The sequence below is a fragment of the Daphnia pulicaria genome, chromosome 8, assembly GCF_021234035.1.
Source record: "Daphnia pulicaria isolate SC F1-1A chromosome 8, SC_F0-13Bv2, whole genome shotgun sequence".
Classification (NCBI taxonomy): domain Eukaryota; kingdom Metazoa; phylum Arthropoda; class Branchiopoda; order Diplostraca; family Daphniidae; genus Daphnia; species Daphnia pulicaria.
In genome coordinates, this window is record NC_060920.1 from 14,510,649 (window position 1) to 14,531,969 (window position 21,321).

Consider the following 21,321-nt stretch of genomic DNA (forward strand, 5'->3'; position numbering starts at 1 on the left):
GACATTTCTCTTATCATTTGCTTTAAAAAAAAAAATAATACACTTTGGATTCCCGTTTGAAAAAAATAAAAATGTTTTCGGACATCACGACAAATTGAAATTGAACAAAAGTGAGAGGGGGTGACGGGTGACTGGGTGCAAGAAATATATAATTTTCGTGAATGACAAAATAAAAAATTCACGAAACGTTACACAATATTTACCTTTCAACTGTTGCAGCACTCTTTTGTTGGGATCCAGCCATTGCTGAAAAGGTAAGAAAAGATCAAATGAAATCAAATTCATGACGCATTGAGATCATCGCACACACAACTCGAGCGGAATATTCAACAAGGACCGAAAAGAAGAAAACGAGTCACGATGCCAATAAGAGGAGAATAACATCTCTCACGAATAGAATAGCTCACCCAAAAAAAAAGGAAATCTCTTTTTTTATTTTTTTATTATTGACAATGCGATTGGAATTTTCGATCCTCGTGTTCGAAAACGTACCGGTTGGTGAGAAGCGTCGACAAAGCGAAGACCAAAGTAAGCAGTTTCTAACAAAGTGGAGCCCAGGTGTTGGTAGACGACATTCAACACGTCCTGCCCAGTCGAGTCAGCCTGAAATTGAACAGATAATAAACACCAAAAATTAGAGATGGAAAACATTTCACAGTTAATAAATCAAAGGGAAATTTGAAAAGAAAAGAAAAGAAATTGGGGGGTGCAATGATAATGTTTCACACTCAAAAGTCATCATCATTATATCATCACGAGTATAGGTGAGTATCATTATACAAGTAAATGACCCGGGCAATGAAACAAGTACACATTGGGAGATTTTTCATTTCTTTCTTTCTTTCTTTCCCCCCCACCAACGGAAATTCCAGTCGATTTTTCTTCCTCGTCCGTTTATAAATCAAAAGAAAATAACCACCAAATTCCCCTATATCTTTTCTTTCTGATTATGAGTAGCTGGCTAGCTAGCTGCTGCTGCTGCTGCTGCTGCTGCTGAGAGAATGAAATAAACTATAAATCCTGGGGCAAATTGCAGTCAGAAAAAAAAAGAAAAAAGAAACAAAACTTAAAAAGAAACATGACGAACGAGAGAGGAGGTGATTAAAAATGCATCGCTCGGACGCGGCTCTTCTTCTTCTTCTTCTTTCTCGATGCCCCGGCGAGATCTATTGACAGATGGATTATTTCCACATGCACACACGTACGTGAAATGAGAAGAGAGGAGGAGGAGGAATCATATATATATTTTTTTTTCTTCTTTTCTTCTGTTCAGCCAATGAAGCAGCAGCAGCAGCAGCAGCAGACAGACGGGGAGAAGAAGAAATATATAATATTTCGATCCATCACCCACCACTACCACCTTCCAAAAAGTTAACGCAATGCCCACATGCCACACAGCCTAACGGCAAAATGTTGGTTGCCCAGTCTTTTTATATTTTCCCCCCTCTCTCATGTGGCATCCACTGTGCAATGTCGTCGCGGACGATCGAGCCGCAGCAGCAGCAGCAGCAGAGGCCACTGGGCAAGGGAATGAGAGAAACAATGATCAATGCTCATTTCTCCCTGGATGATGATGTTGTTGTTATCAACTTGGGGGAATGAAAGATTCCCTGACTATTATTAAGCCCTTGAGCAGCAAAAGCAAAAGGGGAAATTTATATTTATAAGAGAAGAAGAGTTCCGGGTTCTGGGCTCTTGATGAGATATTGAATTTTAAAGGTGCGTGAGCCACAAACGCGGGATCGAGCCACGTTTTCCATATCAAAAAGAGAAAAAGAAAAAAAAAGAAGAAGAGGAGGAAAATAGATAAATCAACAAGCTCCGAAAAGTCGTATGGCAGGTGTCCCAGCAACGCCGAAACTGCGTGCAACTTATCTGACACGGACGGACAGACGAAGAACCGTCGACCGAATGAAATCAGACAAAAAAAATGAAATAAAAATTGTGACAGCTAAAGGCGAAAAAAAAAAAATTGTTTTTTTCTACATTTAAAAAAGATGAATAACTAAATGGAAAACGTGGAAGGTTATAGAGTTAAACTCTCGTCACACAAAAACCGTTCAGTCAGAAAAAAAAACGTCATTCTATCCGCTTTTTCCCTCCTCTATGTTACATAAATGGAGCGTGCGATAGTAGTTGAATGAACAATCCAAGTCAATCGACTTTGATTTATGTCACGCGCCCGCGTACACAGCGATCGCTCCGTCGACTATCCAACACAAAACAAAAGACCAAAAATAAATTTAAAAATTTTTCAAAAAAGAAAAAAATCAGAAAAAAGGAAAACCACAACGTTAAAAACAGAGGGGTGTGAGTAGTAACGAGCTCATTTATACGTGGGCACACTCATATAATATCCTGATGGATATTCACGGACTGGAGTAAACTAGAACCGGAGGGCCGTGAGCCTTTTCTACACTCTGCGCGCTCGACTTAACTCTTTTTTCATTTCAGATTGTCGTAAGAGTTGTTCATTTGTCCAGCCCTACCGGACGTGAACGGACGGAACAAAAACGAACCCCAAAAAGAAAAAAAGAAATTTGTTGGTGCGGGTGGGGGGAACGACAGGACTCGATTCAATCAGCTAACGAAGCGTTAATCGTATCAAAAGGAGGGCCAGTCCAACTGGCGCGGTCGGGATCCATTACAACAAATCTCTTTCAAGACACATTCTACACCGTCGACTTTTGGGGCTGGCTGGCGCTGGCCGCCTTCCTTTTTTTTTTTTCTTTTCCCGTCGTACCGTGTGACGATTGTTGTTATTACTATTATTATTATTATTGCGTATTGTTTGGGCTGGGAGGATTTCGTTCTTCTTCAGGTGTGCAGAGGAAATAAACTGGTAGAGAGAGAAAGAGAGAAGAACGAGTTGACTAGCGCAGAAGAACAGCAGATGGCCCGAAAGCCTTCTCCGACTCTAGGAAGAGATACACAACATTTCCCCCGAGCGAAAACGACCGAGCAGACAAAACGGGATAAAAAACAAAAAAATCAGTGCAAGTCTTTGGTGAAAATCTGGTTTCGGGTTTCTTTCCATTTGGCGGTTCGTCCGTCAGCGGGAAGTCAAACAGCGGCAGATTGCGAGCGGACGAAGGTTATAACACAACACAGACGAAAAAAGATAATTTCTTCTTCTTCTTTTACAAATGAAACATTCCAATCGTATCAGCAGCCCAAAGGAATTGGCGTGAAGAAGACAAACCAAAAATAAAAGAACGTCCGTGAACGAAACGCGGAAGAAAAATGAATTCAAAGTAAAAACGAGACTCAAGAGAAGATGATGGCGGCCGCAGAGTTTTACCAACCACCGTACAGTCCCGCGTTATGAGAAAAACAACAACCCCAACAACACCCGTACATGTTTGCATACGGGGTATATTGCAAGTACGTATGACGAGTGCGGTGATATAATACGGTACGGCGTGTGATGCGCGCGGATGGCACATCCCAAATTGCCTATGTACACAAACACGCCTTCACTATAGGACTCATCATTATCAACGGGGCTATAGTACTATAAGATATTATCATTCTTATAACTGTCCGCGGCCTTTCTGGTGATTTTCCTTTTTTTGGCTTTGATTTGGTCAAACAATTCGATTCGATTTCTCTCACTCGTTGGCGGTTGCGGTGGCATGAGATGAGGCTCTTACACCTTATCCCGGGAGAGGAGCGTGAAACGAGAATTTCCAAGCGGGAAAAGCGGAAAAATCAAATCCAAAAAAAAGAAGAAAACAAGTCAGAAAAAATGGCCAGGTAGTACTGGCAAGGGTGGGGTGAGCGTATCGAGAGTCATGTTCATGTTGAGACCCACAAAGGTGGGTGATGAAACTTGCATAATACATCACATAAACAAAGTTGGGAAAAAGAGAAGAAGGAACGGAGGCGAGAGGTGTGTAGACGTTTTCGGTTTTGGTGTCTTGTTGGGAGAGTAGCCGAGCGTGGCCAGATGTCTGGTAAAGAAAAAAAAGAGTCGTGACTGCACTCGCCCTAGCGCACAGTCTCGACATCTCCCCGGCTTCTTATATTCAAATTGAATTGGTCTTGATGTGTGAGCAGCAGAAAATCCCAGCAGCCGCTAGTTGGGTCGGCGTGAATCACGCCAGACGAGCGCACGGCCTCTCTTTCGTCTTTTCTTTGTGTGTGGCTGCGTCTATTATGTCCTGCCCTCGATATTTCTTTTTCTTCTCTTCAGAAAAATGTTTTATCCTTGGCCTTTATCAAGAAAACATTTGAGGTCATTTTTCCGGCGCTAATTATTCCAGCCGCCACCGGCCGCGGCCATCATTTCCCAAACATCAGCGTCATCGTCCGTCCTGTCTGTCTGTCCGTTTTCAAACCGATCGATTCGCATTTCTAAAAATTGATTGACCGCTCCCTCACGCAAAATATGAAATAAAATAAAAAACAAAACCAAGGAAGGTAGTCGAATCATCGCCAAAATAGCCGGAAGATAACAGCCACAACAACAACGAACAAGATACTAATAGTGGTACTACTACAACGAGTATGTACACACAACATTCCGTCTATGCAAAGTCATCGTCGGCAAGGCCTCCTTCATCATTATCATCTATCTATCCGAAAGAAAGTTTCCTGGAACACTTACTGTGTAACAAACAGCCAAAAATAAATACATTTTCAAAAAGATTTCTGTTAGGTGAAGGGGGGAAGAAAAACTGGTCGCTCAATACCAGCAGCGCCCATGGGTGTACAGGGGCGTCGTCGTAGGCCTTATATAATATAATACTATTTGACGATAGCCATACATTCATGACGTCACCGACTTTCAATCAAAAAAACAAGTTGCAGGCGGCAAAAAAATAAATAAAAAGATAAATACGGAAATTCGGCCTCACGAAATTTCCACTTACTACACCCAGAGATGGAGGCCAAAGCGCGGAGGAAAAGGAGCCTTTGCTCCAGGCCGATTATTTGGTCATTTGGCTATCTATCTTTTTTTTGAAAAAAATTCTAACTCTATGCATATGTATATATATACTCGAAACTATTCAGATGGCCCTGAGGTACCATCAGCTGTTAGCCAGACCAATCACGCCGGCTGTTGCTGCTGCTGCTGCTGTTGCTGCAGTTGGGCCAGTTTAATTGGTAATCAAATTGAGGGGGGGAAACAAAAAAACCTAAATTCCGTCAATATGCAAACGTCCAGCAAATTGTTGGGTCCCGGAGCAGCAGACCCCCAAATTCGATTTGGTGGTTCCGACTGACACTGAAAATGATTGGATAGGAGTGTCCAGTCTTTTTCTTTCTCTCTCTCTCTCCCACTCTCTGCCTTCGCTTTGGAACAAATGATGAATATGAAACGGGTGAAGAAAAGACTCCCTCTTTATTACATCACTTGTGGTGCCAGTGTGTGCGGTGGGTATCGGGAGCCGCTGCTGCTGAGCGTGAACGAGCTCAAACAGACACATCCCTCCGATACACAAATCGAAAGTGATGGACGGGTGGGAGTTGAAGAGAAAGTTTTTCCCTCTATCGTCTTTTTTCGTTTCTTTTCTTCTTATCTCCTTTTTCTTATTTTGTTTTTTGTTTTGTTTTTCCCGTTGACCGGCGCTGTGTGTGGCACGAAACAGGTTCGTTCGTGACTGATGATTTCAGTTTTTCACACCTACAAAGAATAGCTATTAAGCGTTCGACCCGGTCTTTTTCTTTTTTGTTGTTGTTTTCTTCCATCTTGTTTTGTTTTTGGCTCCGTTTCTGTTCTCTTCTCCTACAACCGACTCGGATGGAATATCAAATCGACTGTGTGTGTGGGTCCAGTCAGTTTAAAGCCAAAATGAATATCTTTTTTAAAAAACATTTCAAATAAAAAGGAAGATCTTCCTTTGATCCATTCGTCAGCTCTGATGGAGATGAAGAGGATGCACAGTCGAACGAATCGAGTGGAACACGATGAAACAGCAATGACAGACATGCCGAGTGAACAGCAGCAGCTGGCGGGGACACATTTCTGCCATGAAAAGATAAGGGGACCCGGTGAGTGAAGAAATGGAAAAAAAAGAACGAAGGCAATGACCGCGGGACCCGCCAAACTTCGGACCTTTCCACCTACTCCCCCCTTCTTACTTGAATTTATTTATTTATTTTTTCAAAAAATAAAATTTGAGAATCAAACACCAGAAGGGCCGAGCGGGAAAAACAAAAACCCGTCCGACTTCGCGCATATTTTATAATATGAAAAAAGAGTTAGCAGTCTCTACTACTACTACCGGTGCGGGCATTCTTGACGTTGTTCAAATTATTCGATGCCATTTGATGATGGAACAGATGGCGCGCCCAAGAAGAGTTCCGACTCAGCAGAACACACGTATCGTTCACCACCGACCGCCACACCGTATGCATATATCCCGAGCGAGCGAGTGAACATTCAGCCGCAAAATGGTGTCCAATAAACTTTAAACGAGGTAAACACCCAAAAAAGGTGGAAGCGTGAAAGAAAAACGAACGAAACGGACCATCGGTTTTTCTCTCGTCCCTTAACAACTCGTCGCCTTCATAAATAAGAAACGCGCTATTGGCTCGATTTTTCAATTAGCCGTCGTGAATGGCTGGAGACGTTTTTCACCCCATTGTGTGGTGGTCATCATCCTCTTTTCGACAGTTAAAAAAAATAAAATAAAAATAAAATAAAGAAGATAGGGTCGCGCATTGGCTCTTCCTTGCATCATCAGTCTCGCTACGTTGGTCTTGTTCTTCTTCTTCTACTTCTATTCATCATCGCGATGGCGTCATGGCGTATGTATAGTAAGTATAGAGAGAGTTTTCCCGACCGTGAACTTCATACAAATCAAAATGGCTGGCGCTATCGGGGAGGACAACGGCCTCTCATCATCTGAGCTGCTGTTGCTGCTCCTCAACATCCAACGGCGTTTGCTCTCCTCTCTCCGCTTTTTTTTTTATTATTTATCGCATCTTCTTCTTCTTCTTCTTCTTCGTGTAACCCCCCTCAACTACCCCTTGAGCAACTGTCTCGTTACTTTCAGAAGAAGAAGAAGAAGAAAACGGCGCGCTTTCAAACCGGGACCAGATTTTTTTTCTCTTTCTACAAAAATATTCTGATCGCAGCAGCAGCAGCAACAGCAAGAGCACAATAGTTATTATATACGTCGCACTATCCATCCATCCTGGAGATGCGTGGCCTCCAGTGTTGCCCTCATCGAGAGAGTACTGTTATGGCCGACATGTTTTTTTCGGGTAAGAAGATGATCATCCCGCCGCTGCAGATGCAGATGGGGAAGACAAAATATCAAATCAAATTCAAAACAAGAGTTGGCCTCAACGAGCAGATCCGGTCGCTCAACGACCTCTCCTCACTCGTGGCGTGACTAGTTGATAAACGATGGAAACTTGCAAATGAAAGAACATTTTCCCAAAGGTTCAAATGGAAAGGGAAAATATAAGAAAATGGGGGGGGGGGGGGAGAATTCTTTTTCCTTTTTGTGGGTTTGAAAAAAGACAAGAAGCCAAAACAAATAAAGCTTAGATAACAGGAGAGGGGAATATATAAGGAATAAATTTCGGGATATGTATATGTGTATAGGATACAAAGAGGTCGCAAACGGTTTCGACATATTTGGGTGGGTGAATCGATGGATGGGGTGGACGACGGACGACGGCGCTGGAAGAATTTCACGTTTTCAACCGCTCGGCGCGGTGACGTTGGGCGACAACATTCAGGCACGGCGGGATATGTACACAAGGAAGAGAGCTAGAGAGAAAACAAAAACAAAACGGAAAACTGGTTCCATTTTAGTTTTAAGAAAAACAATTTTTTTTTTTTTTGTCGGGACTTTGCATCTCTGTTGCTCCCGATCCGTCGCCTCACCGCTCCACTCACGGACCATCGACAGAGCAGAGAGCTTTCCACTAGTTGAGTTGCACGGTCACGTCCAGCCTTCTGTTCATTTTTTTTTTTTCGTGTGGACATTCCGAGTGACGATTCTAACTGATCATCAATCGAGAAAAACAAAAAAACAAAAACGAAAATCCAACACGAAAATGTTGTGTCAGACTAACAAACTCATTTTCGTGTTATTGCTCTCCCTGCCTATACCGAGTCAAGTTAAATTGGTAAAGGACAAATGGCCAAGGTCTGTTGACCGAATCGCTCGGATGGTTTCATGTCACACACGTTTGATATCTGCTGGATTAAACTTTTTTTTATTTTTATTTTGTGTCGTATTCTTTTTACGACATGAAAAAAAAGAAAGAAAGAACTGACGTCATTTAGATGTTGGGTTAGTGTCTCATTCACTTGATTTGGAATTGATGAGCGTCTATATATTTCCAGTTCAGCTAACCCACCGCTCGGCTGACTCCCGAAAAGATCTTCTTCTTCTTCTCCTCAGGAGCCATTGACGGATGAAAACGAACGGTACATCGACATTTCCGACTGCGATACGCCGCATCGTGCAAATTGCTCCGCCGTCAAGGAGCGAGCGACGAACCCTTTTTTCTTTTTCTTCTTTTCCCCGAATGCGCCCGCCCCTGCCATATAATGTCATAATTAGATGACTTGTTTTCTTCGCTCCAATCTTGTTCTGGCTCCTTCATCGCTCTTCCTGTTCTGACTCTGGCGAATAACAACTTTGGGTGGGGAGATTCAACTACCCATAAAACATTTCCCCCAAAGTGTCTTTATCTTTTCCCACAACATTAACGACCCACTGGGGCTGTTGATTGACGGGAGCGAGCGGCGGTGCACCCAGTTCAGTCAGCTGCTCCCGAACGAGCGACTTTTAAATACAAATCCCCTCCTTTTTTTTCTTCTACTTCTATTCGTCCCGTTTCATTTTTATTGGCCAGCTCTTTATAGTGCGATATCTCATTGAAACCACGGCCGCCCTGCATTCCTTGCCCGGCTCGTGAAAAAAATAAAAAATAAGGAAGCAGATGACTGTCATCATCCCTAATAATCGGCGTCCATCAAAAAGCACCGAAAAAAGAAAACCAGATGAACGGGAAACAAACACGAGAGACTCCATAAGCGGGCTAATCAACCTGCAAGGAAGTTTTTTTTTTTTTTTTTCTTTTTTAACTGGTCAGACAACCTGCTGCAACTATTAAAACCGTTTGCTTTTTTTTTTACTTCTTTATTATGTGTGTAGTACCCGAATAGCCCGGCTGTGAACTTTTTGGTCTAGAGTTGGCTCAGTTGGCTTTTTCAAGAAAAAAAAAAGAGTTTGTTTGTACAAGAGACAGAGTCGGCAAAACGGTACGACCGGTATTCTCTCACGTCCAGGTCCACCAATCTCGTTTCGGGGGAGATTCGAGTTCATGCGCAAAAGCCGGGAAAACAAGTGATTTTTCATTGGAGCTGGACGAGGGAGAGAGAGAGAAAAAGAGGGCAAATAACGTGAAATGACACTCGAAACCGGGTCGGCCAATAGTTGGACACACAAAAAACCAAAACTAAAAAATTCAATTAAAAATAAAGAGAAAAGAAACCAGATTTTAGTTGACATCATTCAGAGCCGATTTTCAAGAGTCAAACGAGAGAGTACCGTATAGTAAAGCAGTCACCTTTTGAGGACTAGATATCCTTTTAAAGGTGATTGTTTTTCCCTCGCGTAACACTCTGGCAAGTGGCAACCGAATAACAGACGATCGCTCTCTTGAGCTCTTGACCCGTTTCTTTATTCTCCCGATCACATCGACAAGTTTGTCGAGATATTTGGTGTAACCTCTCTCTCTTGATTCTTCGTTGCGACTTTCTTGGGATCGCTCGAACCACATACGAAAATACCGAGAAGAATTTCAAATAAAAGGCCAAGACTACTGTTGTTATCTGATTGTTCGGGCGATGGCATCTCTCCCGGCAAACAAACCGATCAAAAACAAACGGAAAGATGTGGCGGTGTGGCGGGGGATACGAATCGATACCCAACAACAACAACAACAACAAGCAAAAAAAGAGTAAAAATAAACTTTTTTCTCCTTCTTTCGTTCTTTCTTTCTTTCTTTTATTTCTTATTTTTACGATTATGATCGGCCAGAGCCCGTGCTGCTGCTGTTGCTGCTCAGGCACAAGAAGAAGAGCCGCAAGAACCGCCGCACCGTTGGATCGTCGCAGACCACGGACGAGCAGCGGCTTCGCTCTCTTGACTCTTTTTTATTTTATTTTATTTCGTGTAGGGCTCGTCAACGACGACACTTTCGGTTTTTCTTTTTTTTTCTTCTTTTTCTCATCAGCAACCGACTGGAAAAACCAAAACAAACAAACAGAAAAGAAGAAATGTGAAGAGTCGAGTATTATAACGGGGGAGCGTGTTGGCTCCATCCATCCATCCCGGCAGATGCCATCAGTCTTTTTCTTCGAGTTGCCTTCCAGATCCGTGAACGAAAGTGCCGCTATGACTTAAAGGCATCAACATCTACTGCTAGTTTTTAAAATTCTCATCTCTAACTCCCCCAGATGTGATACTTCATTTTTGAAAAAAGTAAAAAGCCACTAGCTGAAATGTGTTGGGGCCAGCCGGTCGGAATGACTGGATCATAACACAAGTCAACTCCTCTTCCAATCCCGGCCGATGATGGACGGTCTTGGAAAGAGACCTTTTACCTTAATGCCATCTTTTAACTTACGATACGTTCACGGAATTGTTTCTTTCGTTTCCTTATCAAACTAAAGAGATGATTCGTCGGTCGTTGCATCCGCCAGTCCGTCATGTGTGCGGCTGTTTGCGTTTCCGTCAAAGGCATTCCATCCCCCTCCTTACCAAACATACGAAAAGGGAAACAATCAACAGCACACATGTGAGAGAGCTGGGCGGAGGAGATGGGCTTCGCCGAAAGGTATAAAAAGATGACAAGAGTTTCCTCCTTTCAGTCACAGAAAGAGAAATTCCTCCATGGCCAAAAAAAGACAAAAAGAAAACAACTGAAATTTCACGTCGATGGGAATGACATCGACACTCATCGGGGGATGTGAGGGGGGAGGCACCTAGAGGACAGTTGGATGGGGGGAATAAAATTAATCAAAACACAAGAAGGTCTTTCTCTCTCACGCTCGTCAGAAACTCGTTGCCATCCCTCCGTCCCACCCATTCGGATGTGTGGAGGAAAAAACCAAAAAGGGAGAGGCAGTTCGAGTTGTCTCCACGCATCCCATCAAACACTCACGCAACGATTGAACTTGCAAAAAAAAAGAAAAGAAGTTGATTGTTATTATCAATTCACGTTCACTTTTTTTGTCTTTTCTTTTCTTATCATCGCCCGTTTCTGTGTCAAATGATTTCACGGTGCCCCCTTCCAACCCGAAAAGACAATTGAAGAAACGCCTGGCCAACAAATCAAGATCAAGGACTGCTGCGGTCTTGTAAATTGTAATCCGAGTCCTTAATTTGACCGAAAATCAAGGACGAGCCAACTGCGAAAATAAAAAAACATTTGTGTGACGTGTTATCCCGAAAAAAGAAAGAAAAGAAAAATGCCACCCAGGTTTCAGAGTCCATCCCACTCAGATAAATCATTGGCAAGTCAAGAAAACCGTCGCTTTTACAATGTCCAGTTCCGTCTCTACCTATCGACTTCCGCAGTGAAAAGGAAACTTTGTGTCGGACCCCTTCCTAATGATGAATTATTGGTTGGAGCGGTTATTTCTGTATAGAAACGAACGAAAATAAACCCCAACGAACAGACAAGGGGCAAATTGGAGCGGGAAATACGACGCCTCCCATGGTCAATAACAAGAAGAAAATAACAAGAAAAAATCCAACAATATGGAAAAAAAGATTTTCAAATGGTATGGGAAGAGGAAGAAGAAGAAAAACAATCGCACCTTATACCACACAGCGACCGCTGCTGCCCGATGGGTAAGATCGCTTTGTCATTCTCGGTTTCTCTCGTTGTCAGTAAATTCTAAAGAGAAAAACAAAAAACCCCCCCAAAAAATCTTCTCCGTGTCTTAAGGTAAAGGTTTACATTTCGTATCGTGCCCGTTCGAAATGGTGTAGTATATAAATACATATAGGAAGGAAGGAGCGCACCTGGGGCCTTTACAATTCCCAGCGATCAGTACCTCCTCTTTGGTGTACGCAGCCATCCCAGTCAAGAGACTTTTGTGTCTAACCTTTTTTTGTTGAGCGTTAACTGGACGCCGGCGTGAGAGAACAGGCAAGGAGAACAGTATTATAACGAGGGACCTACACACACTGTGTGTGACGGGATGATAGAAGAGTGTGTGTGTTGTTCTCTTCTGATCCGACACACACACGTTATTTGATAGTAACCCGAAGGCCCGGATCTTGTCGGCCTCAAATGTACTCACTGCCATTCAATTCCCTTTTCTTCTTCTTGTTTTTTCTTCTTCTCCTTGGCGCATTTGGATATTGAACCTTCCGAGAGACACACACACGAGTATAACTACTGTTTTTATAGCACCATCATATCCAGGAAGTCGAGGGGAAAGAGAAAAAGGCATAGGATATTGTGTAAATCTCTTTTGGAAAAGCGGCAACGTCATCCACTCTCCGGTGCCATCAAGTGCGGCGAAAAAAAAAAACTCAAAAGTCGTTGCGAAAACAATACCGACGCAGATGAACCGCCGACGAGACCTTGGCTGAATACGACACACGAGTTTGTTTTGTTTTCTTCTCCGTTTTTGATTCATTTCGCCACCGGGAATACCAATTCCGAGTCTTTAAGGAAAGGGAAAAAAAGACAACTGAGAGCTAACTACTTCTGACGCTCTGCCGCTTCTTTTATGATTTGCGAAATAATTTAATGCTAAATAGTTCCTGACCATCACTCCGAAACGGAGAGAGGCGCAGACCAATTGTTGAGCTATGATTGCGCGCCTCACCATTTTCAGAAATGCTTTTGCTTTTCTTTTCTGGCCTTGCTTTTTCTTCAAAAAATAAATCTTTTTCTTTTCTTTTCTTTATTTTTCGAATTTATTATTCAACGGACGTCACGAGACACGAACACAACACGAAAGGGCAGCAGCACCAAAGTGACAAAGACAATCTTCATCATTCCACCGGGGTCCTTTTTCTTAAATCGAGGGGCATTTTCACCCCTTCGCCATCAGCGTGCAACAACCCCCACAGCTCCTCTAATATAATCTAAACTGCCCCACGAATTCGTGTGTCGGAGACGCTCCTCGGTTCAAACGAAAAACCTTCTTCTTCTTCTATTTCTTTTTTTTTCTTCAAAATACAACGGCACGTTTTCCTCATGAAAGTTCAGCTCTTCCTCCCCCTCCTTCCACCAGAGAGACCCCAACCTCACCTGAAACACAATAACCCTCTTCTTCTTCTTCTTCTGGGGATCGGTACACATAACAGAATGTCTGAGACAACCTTTTCCTTATGTCATGTTGGCATGGCCGCAGGACGTTCCCAAGACCTTTGCTTTTCACCTCTGGCCACACAGCACACACACACAGGTAACATTTAAATGTGTGTGTGCTCTCTTTCTTTGCATGACGTATATACACGTACGGATTGCAGCACATTATAAAAAAAAATGCTCCGTCCCTTTTTTTACTCGTCCAAAACTCTTTTTTTCCTTTTATTATTATTATTATGATTATTTTACAATTTGGTCGGTCGCTTAAGCTCCGCCTCTTCTTCCTAGCTAAATGTCGAGTTGTTTCTGGTTACTTTTTTTTTTTGGCAAAGTTTATATTATTTTTTTTTTTCAACTTGCCTCAATTTGAGACGGTAATTCTTTCTTTACTGCAGCTCGTTCGAGGGCAATGAGGTCATTTTATATCAACTTAACCACTCTCAGACTCTTCTTCTTCTTCTTCCTACTCCTACAACACGACGACCCGGTGATTTTAATGATCCACTCTTTTTTTTTCTTTCTTTATACAAAAAAAACTTCATGATCCTGTTTCTCCTTGGCCTTTTTTTTTATTATTATGTAGGAAAAAAAAAGTTGTTTAATTTCGTGCTAAATCGAGTCGTTATTAGACGCGTTTTCTGGGTCTCCCATCTCTTTTTTTTTGTGTGTATGTTTATGTGTGAACGTTAAACACACAGATAGGTGGTGGTGGTGGTGGTGGTTGGCTGTCGTCACCGTTGATTTCGTTTCCCTCCCGGCGGCATTTCACATTTCACAAAGCACAAAAAATTATTACATATTTTTTTTTTAAAGGAGAAACCCGAATAAAGTCCGAAAGTTAATTGCAGGTAGCGCGTTCGTTTAGTCGATTTTTCAAGATTCGCTTCGATAAAAACACGCACTATAAACCAACCCCCCTAATCATCGCATCACATTCTTCATCCCAAGTAAATTTCACCATTCAATTTTTTGTTCTCCCGTGGAAAAAAAAAATTAAACTGAAAATGAGATGAAAGGAATTGATAGAAGTTGGTTGGGGGAAGGTACCAAAAAAAAACCCGCCGAACAAAATAAAAAGAGATCGCGTGTAAGTCGCGATAGAATATCCGCATTCGAGATAGTATACGCGGTAACACCAGCGCCGTGTTATTTCTTTGATGGTGGTTTGTCATGTCCCGATAGATACCCCCCACCCATGGGATGTATCGGGCTCTTTTCCCATCAGTTAAAAAGAAAAGAAAAAAAACGTCTGTTGCTGTTCCGGCAACACAATTCAATCGACAAAGACATTTGACTCGAGATTGTAGACGTTATTTCGTCCGAGTCCGTTCGGTTTTTGGGGTTGCTCAGGATTTCTTCAGACGAAATGACGTTGGAAGAGGTCGCAAAGTTCAGATCCGATTATTAGTGGGTACAACTATCAAAAAAGGGAAGACACGAACATGATCATCGTGGCAACCCGTTCAGAGTCTTTTCCTTTTAACCTCTGCCAAAGTTACGCAATAATAATAAGAAGAAGATGACGACAACTCGGCTAAAAGGTTATTTCTTTCTCTTCCTTCTTATCCCATGTTACCCACTCGCCGTGAACGAAAATGACGGTTAGGGTTAGACGGCGGTGGGGGTTAGAGGTGACACTCCATAAATAATCGATTCTTAATACGAAAGAAGAAAAAAAGCGACTTGGTGATTGGAGAGAGAGAAAGAAGAAAGGAAAAAAGAAACGGCAGGACCAATGGAAATGAGAAGAAAGAAAAAAAAAACTCATAATAGGAACCTGATGGATTTATCGGTCACGCCACGCACTATGACCACAACAACAACAACAAAGATTATCTCTTGTGTGTGTTAGTACGTGTGTGTGTGTAAGAGTTGGTATAATATGCCTGTGGAATGACCAACAAACCCGGACCACTTTCACTGGGTTCGCTCGGCTCGTGTGTGTGTGTGAGTTGAACAATGAACAGCTCTCGGCGGCCGATACTGGCCTCAAAAAACGAAAACGAATATGATGTAGCGATAGGATATAATAAGTTCTAGCCCCCTTCTTCATCTCATCCGAGAGAGTCGAGAGAGTCCCGACGACTAACGAGGAGAGGCTCATCTTGAAAAGAGTTGACTCCATAAATAGGCAGAAGAAGAACCCCTGGGCTTTGTAATTGGACAAAGCACATCGCAGAGAAAGAGAGAGAGAAGATGGACCGAAAAAAGAAGAAACGATTTCTCTCCCCTCGCAGTCTGGAAAATCAAAGTGAAGAAAAGAAGATCAGATTGGAAGATATACGGCACACGAGTCGATCATCATTTAAATTTATCGAGACGTACACTTTCCGTTCCATACGGATCCCGTGCCGATAAGACACACAAACTCTGCGTGCCTCAAACTCTTTAGTCGGCGCGTTATTTCCTTTTGCCTTTTTGGCTATCCCCAACCGAAAAAAAAAAAAACGAAGATGTCGTTGTTCCGATCGATTTCTCCCGATAACACACGGCGGGGATCGTCAGCACCCCGTCCTTCACTCACAACAACAACAACAACAACCACGTCGAAAAAAGGTGAACAATAGAGCTTAAAAGAGAAGAATAGCAAGCTCCAGAGTCCACTCTTTCGTGACCGTGCCATAACAGAGGCCTCGACCGAAACGAATTTTGAATGCCGCCACGCAGACGCGGGAAAAAAAAAAGAAGACGGACAAAATAAACGCGCGGCGTTTCAAAAAGATCGCCAAGTCTCAACAACCACAAAATGAAAAGAAGTAGAGTAGGGTGGAGGAGGACTCACCAAGACTTCGTGGACAAGTTGCTGCTCGTCGAGTAAGACGATCTTGCAGTGGAGACTCGACACTTTGTCACCGAAACAATTGATCCGCATGTTAAGGCCCAGAAGGTTTTCCATGGAAGAAATATTTTATTTTTTCAGCGCGCGCTCTAGAAAATAAAAAAAGAGATCAAAGAAAATTATGAGAAATTTGAATGCAAACAAGAGCGTGAAAAATCACGGTACAAACAGATCGTCACTGATGAGAGAATAAAAAGAAATACAAAAAAAGGCAAAATAAGAAAATAAGAAAAAGTGGAGAGAATTTCTCTAGAAAGGGCACAGTCCGTTTCCATCATTTCGGTTCCACGCTGACGATCCGACACAAAAAAGTAATAAGCGCGTCAGCGTCAGTTAGCAGCTGCACAGAACTCTATTATCGCAGCTCAACTTGTTTCCACCGACTTTCTTTTGCCAAGTGCAGCGCGGACGGTCAGATATAATAGAACGACAACAACAACGAGAGAGAGAGAGAAAAACCGGAGCCCAGTCGAGCGTACCTTCAAACACGAGACGATTTGTAAAACCGAAAGAAGCTGGGAAAACGTCCAGAGAAAAAAAAACCGACAAAAATCCTGAAATCAGATCAAGCACGACATCGCTTCAAATGGCCGGTTGCGAGGGAATCCTTAGAAGATGAGATGTTCTTCGGGTGTCGGGTGATTCGTGAAAAAAAAATATCAAACAAAACGGGGCACCCAAAAGTGTACGCGCGTGGATGGTCTTCTCTTTCGTTTGGGGATTTTGGGTGGGGGCACAGAGAGAGAGAAACAACTGACGTCCGTAGCGCAGGCAAGCACCTGAGCAACTGAAGGAGGGCACTGGTTGGGTTGCAGACCAGAGCCAAAGGAGAGAAGGCTGTAGTATAGTATAGAGCACCCTATTCCTCCTCCTCCTCCCCTTCCCTTCACCGAGCTGCACCAGCAGGTTTCATGGAAGAAGTTCCGTCAGCGGAAAGCCCTCAAGGTGTACTATTAGGGCTGCCGTCTGTATTTATTTTTCTGGTTCTATCGCCTAAGAACTCTTTACCTTTGAAAAATAAAAATAAAAAGTACTTGAAGGAGGAAACAGAAACGTATCGGGAGTCAAGGTTGAAGTGAAAAATACCATCTCAGCCTATGAGACGGGCAGACAAATGAACCGCGAACTTGAGCGAGAAGCCGAAAAAGGGATAGACAACACCCAAATGTTCATTGTTCACTCGGTTCCGTCCAGGTGTTAAATCATCGGGACCAGAACAAGGAGAGCGTGACGCCAAAAGGAGCAACTTAACTCACCAATGGGACAAATTGAAACGGGTAATAACTTGATTCCGTGATCTGGAAAACCATCGCTTCAGCTGTCATCAGCGATTTTCTGACGTCTCAAGCAATTCGGTCTATTTAAAAACTTTGGGGATCTTAAAACCTTGTAAGTCTTCCGCGAAAACAATCGAGCTAGAGTACAGCTGAAGGTTTTGTAAATCATAGGAGGAAATGACACTCGGCGCAATTCTAGCGGCTTAGAACGGACAAATACTAGCGAGAGAGTAAGTAAAAGTTTGTTCTTTTTTTTTCAAAAAAGGAGCGATGCTATTTTTCAGAGCTGCATTTCTTTTACTTTTGCTTGCTTTGATGGCGGGCGGGAGACATTCACAAGATGAGATCGAGAGATTAATAACGACAATCCCTCGCGTCTTTTTCTTGCCCGACTAACTTCGCTGTGGCCTCGTCTCTCAAACGGAGAGATGAAAGTCGGAAAACGCAATCCAAATAAAGATGACGTCTAGCGAAAAGATGTATCACTGACGAATCCGCACGACCTCGTGCTGTGACAACGAAATTAATCAAGAAACCTGTTCAAAGATGCATATTTCAATTTCTGGGATGGAAACTGCGAGAGAGAGACGGAAAATAATTGTGCCCATCATAATAGGCTCGTTAAATGGTACTCTCTAAGAGCCATTTAGCATGCCCTCACGATCGTTTCGCCCTCGAAAAATTCATCAGTGCCATCTACTGAAGATATACGACAAGAGAAACCCCCGTTTTGGACGGACAGAATGAAATGAATGTCGGTTGGTTGGCCGGCACCCCATTCACGATTTTGATCACTTCCATATGTATACATGGCTATAAAGTCCCAGACTTTCCATTGGTACATTATTATCTTTGATCATACACTCTGTTCTCTTCTTCTTTTAATGACGACCCGGCTTTTCATCGACAATCGTAAAAACTTGACTATGAATCTACTATTCGATTCTTGACTGTACGGCGCAGTTCTCACCTGGCTTTACATTGATGGTCGACGTAATCTCTTCTCCCCGCGTCGCCGCATCAACTCCACGGATTACGGCCTTCCTCCCTTATAAGGAAACCTAATAATCATTTATTAGCCTTGACTCACCCTGTTAATTGTAGGAAATTGATAGCTATACCTAGCCTAGCGCGATCAAGTGAAAGTTTGCTTTTTACACATCTTTTTTACTTATCAGTAACTAAGACCAAGATTGTTTCTTTTTTTTCTCAAAGTAAAGTGCAAGATCTTCCAGCTAGAAGCAATCATTTTTTTAATGGAAGTGAAAGCAAAGTTTACTATAGAAGAAACTGGAGTCTCACTAAAAAAAAATAAATGGACCATTTATATTTTTTTTATTTGAAAATCAAAACGAATAGCTAGTATACTTGTGTGGGTTATTCTTAGTATTTCCTGAGTGACATCAACTTGGATTGTCTGCGAAGGCTAAGTTTTCTCAGTCGTCTCCAATACTGCAAGGTGTTTGGATCCATATCTTCCAGGGCAGGAGGATTACCTTAATTTCAGAGAGAAATGAAATCATTCTAATAGTTTTCAAGTGAAATACAAAAACTGTAATTAATTGGTTGCATACCTAATCTTATTGACCACAGCCAGTCGGGATATTCACTGTCTGGTTTCAACTCAACATCTTTCCCTTCTTTCAATATGTTACTGCCACAGACATAATTGACTAGCTTTACTGGATCTGTTTCAACAGGTAAAACTATCTTTTGCACAACAGAGCCCAGTTTTCCACCAGCACCCTTGCCGGCTTTTTTGGCGCCCAACCCACCCACTAAAAAATCGAAATTGAATAGAAGACATTAAGAATATTATTCCTCAACTAGTTTCGTCCGATTGTTTCATACCTCCTCCAGTTGGTTTTGCATATTCTGCGATTCTTTGAAAATTCCATGGTGTTGAATTTCGAAAAAGAAGTTTGGCACATGTAAGTTGCCGTGCAACACAAGATATTGCAGCCATGATGTCTGCAGTCTGCAGACTGATGTAGTGATGTAAGTTGCTAAACCTTTCGTTAGATGGTGTGTGGGATCACAATAATAGCAGACGATATGACGTGAAAAAAGCCGACTTGTCGAAATAAGAAATTCCACGTTGTTCCCAAAACAAGTAATGGCTGGAAAAGGATTACTTTTAAAGTGTAATTTGCTGGGATACCGCTTTCAGAACCTTCAAAGACTATGTAAAATCATAATTACTGTCACTATGAATCTCTAAATGAATTATTTCGTTACTCATTCAGGTCTCCGAACATTTCTATCGGATGCCTACCAATGTGATGCTGAATGGAAGGGAAGATTGAATAATCCATTACTAGAAAAACTAAAAAATGGTAAAAGTTTATATAATTGTTCTGTTAAAACCCTTTATCTAAAATTTTTTTATTATAGAAAATTTTTATGGAGAGTTAATGAAAAAATTCCAGAAGGAAAGCAAAGCCAGTGCGATTGATGTTGATTTGGTGTGTAAAACTTTCAGAAATTGTTGTATTGTTCAAGTAATGGATATAATCTTTTATTCAGTTCTCCACTTTTGTCTTGAATGAGCTGCATCTAGATGATTTGGAAGCTATTACTCAGAAATTTCGAAGATGCCCAAACACTATTCATGCCCTTCCCTCTACTGGTCATTCAGTTATTAGAACATTCTTGGAATTCAAGCATACTGACTCTTTGCTGAGAATGGTTGATGATCGTCTCAACTATGGACTGTTTCTAGATTATTATTTGAGTAATTTGTTGATGGATTCGTTTCTCAAGCAGGGAAACTTCCGCGGTATTTTTCTTAATATTATTTTGTTTACTTATGTTACCATTAATACATTTTTTCACACTATTTCAGATGCTGCCAAGGTTGCAATTCAGCTGATGCTTCAAGAAGAGTTTGACCATCCAATTACTAGTCATCTGGCATTGTATTCATGTTATTGCTATCTCAACAATCCACAGCCAGACCCTTGGGATCCACAACCTAAACCCAAACCTGTGGAACCTGTGGAAGATGTCAAAGTTCGAGTTGACTACATTCGTGAGCCATTCTTTGACGATCATTTTGATCTTACCCAACCTCACCATCTTATTGGCAAGACTCTCGTTGGATTCGGAAAACACTTCCTTCGTCAGTCGCCTGATTCTGTGGCTTATACTTCCATTCTATTGGGATGGACTTTGTTTGAGAAACATGACAAGATTATCCAAACTTTAGATACGATACTGGGATCATCCTCTAAGCCGCAGCTATTAAAGGAAGAGCTAGAGCTATGCAAAAAGACAGTGCAGGAATCCACAAACTTACCCGAAAATTTTTTGGAAAACTTCAATAACCGAGTGAATCAACTGGAAACTGAAGGTTTTGTCGTTCCTGGTAATGTGAACGATATTTTGAAACAGCGAATCAAGGACGCTGTCAGCAAGCATGAAAACGAGGATATTCAACGTCAAAAAGAACAATACCAACTCTGGGAACAGCAGAGAGAACAAGAAATCGAAAGACAAACCCAAGCTATTGAACACCGAAAACGGCTGGCCATTCTGGAAGCTAAGAAAAAGGAATTGCAAGAGAAAGAAGAGCAGCTTTACTTCTTCGATAACTTGGATGAGTGGGAGTTGCGACACGAGGAAAAAATATTGCAAAAGGAAATGCTTATTAAACAACAAGAGGGAAGAGGTAAAAGGATCAGTTCCAAATTGCTGCGACAGGCCGAAGAAGACGCATACTTTCCACCAGAAATTACACCGAATATGAGGCAAAAGTAGGACCCTTTCGATCTTAATCTTCCCTCATTTTGTATTTGAATATTTAGTCATTGATTGAAATAACAGTTCAGTCTGATAAATAAAGATCCATGTCTTTTGATTTGTAAAAGTCACTGCCGTATCTTCTACTGAACT

General features: G+C 42.1%; 3 protein-coding genes across 6 annotated transcripts in view; 1 reads left to right on the top strand and 2 right to left on the bottom strand.

The window, feature by feature from the left end:
• The window catches only part of LOC124312049 (band 4.1-like protein 4A), a 40,241-nt gene extending 21,773 nt beyond the window's left edge, over positions 1–18,468 (bottom strand). The window contains exons 1-4 of one of the 3 annotated variants that reach the window (XM_046776474.1): positions 18,398–18,468; positions 16,094–16,239; positions 493–603; positions 204–246 (exon numbers count right to left, since the gene is read on the bottom strand). In XM_046776474.1, the coding sequence (XP_046632430.1) occupies positions 204–246; positions 493–603; positions 16,094–16,207 (268 nt within the window). In that variant the 5' untranslated portion in view covers positions 16,208–16,239; positions 18,398–18,468. Of the gene's footprint in view, positions 1–203; positions 247–492; positions 604–16,093; positions 16,240–16,629; positions 16,956–18,397 lie in introns of those variants that run through there. The other 2 variants (XM_046776473.1, XM_046776475.1) reach the window with 2 other exon arrangements.
• A 188-nt stretch (positions 18,469–18,656) lies between these two features.
• On the bottom strand, positions 18,657–19,424 carry LOC124312187 (39S ribosomal protein L54, mitochondrial-like). Of its 2 annotated transcripts, XM_046776696.1 has the most exons (4): positions 19,279–19,424; positions 19,002–19,205; positions 18,796–18,923; positions 18,657–18,728 (listed from the first exon to the last, which is right to left on the bottom strand). In XM_046776696.1, the coding sequence occupies exons 1-3, from the start codon at positions 19,391–19,393 to the stop codon at positions 18,811–18,813; spliced, it is 432 nt and encodes a 143-aa protein (XP_046632652.1). In that variant the 5' UTR covers positions 19,394–19,424; the 3' UTR covers positions 18,657–18,728; positions 18,796–18,810. The 2 variants fall into 2 exon arrangements, with proteins under 2 accessions (XP_046632652.1, XP_046632653.1); XM_046776697.1 differs by lacking the exon at positions 18,657–18,728 and having other exon boundaries at positions 18,746–18,923.
• Positions 19,425–19,461: 37 nt separating this feature from the next.
• LOC124312118 (28S ribosomal protein S27, mitochondrial-like) lies at positions 19,462–21,286 on the top strand. Its single transcript, XM_046776593.1, has 5 exons — positions 19,462–19,613; positions 19,674–19,763; positions 19,822–19,892; positions 19,954–20,206; positions 20,273–21,286. Exons 1-5 carry the CDS (start codon positions 19,544–19,546, stop codon positions 21,184–21,186), a joined length of 1,398 nt encoding a protein of 465 aa, XP_046632549.1. The 5' UTR covers positions 19,462–19,543; the 3' UTR covers positions 21,187–21,286.
• Positions 21,287–21,321: the final 35 nt, after the last annotated feature.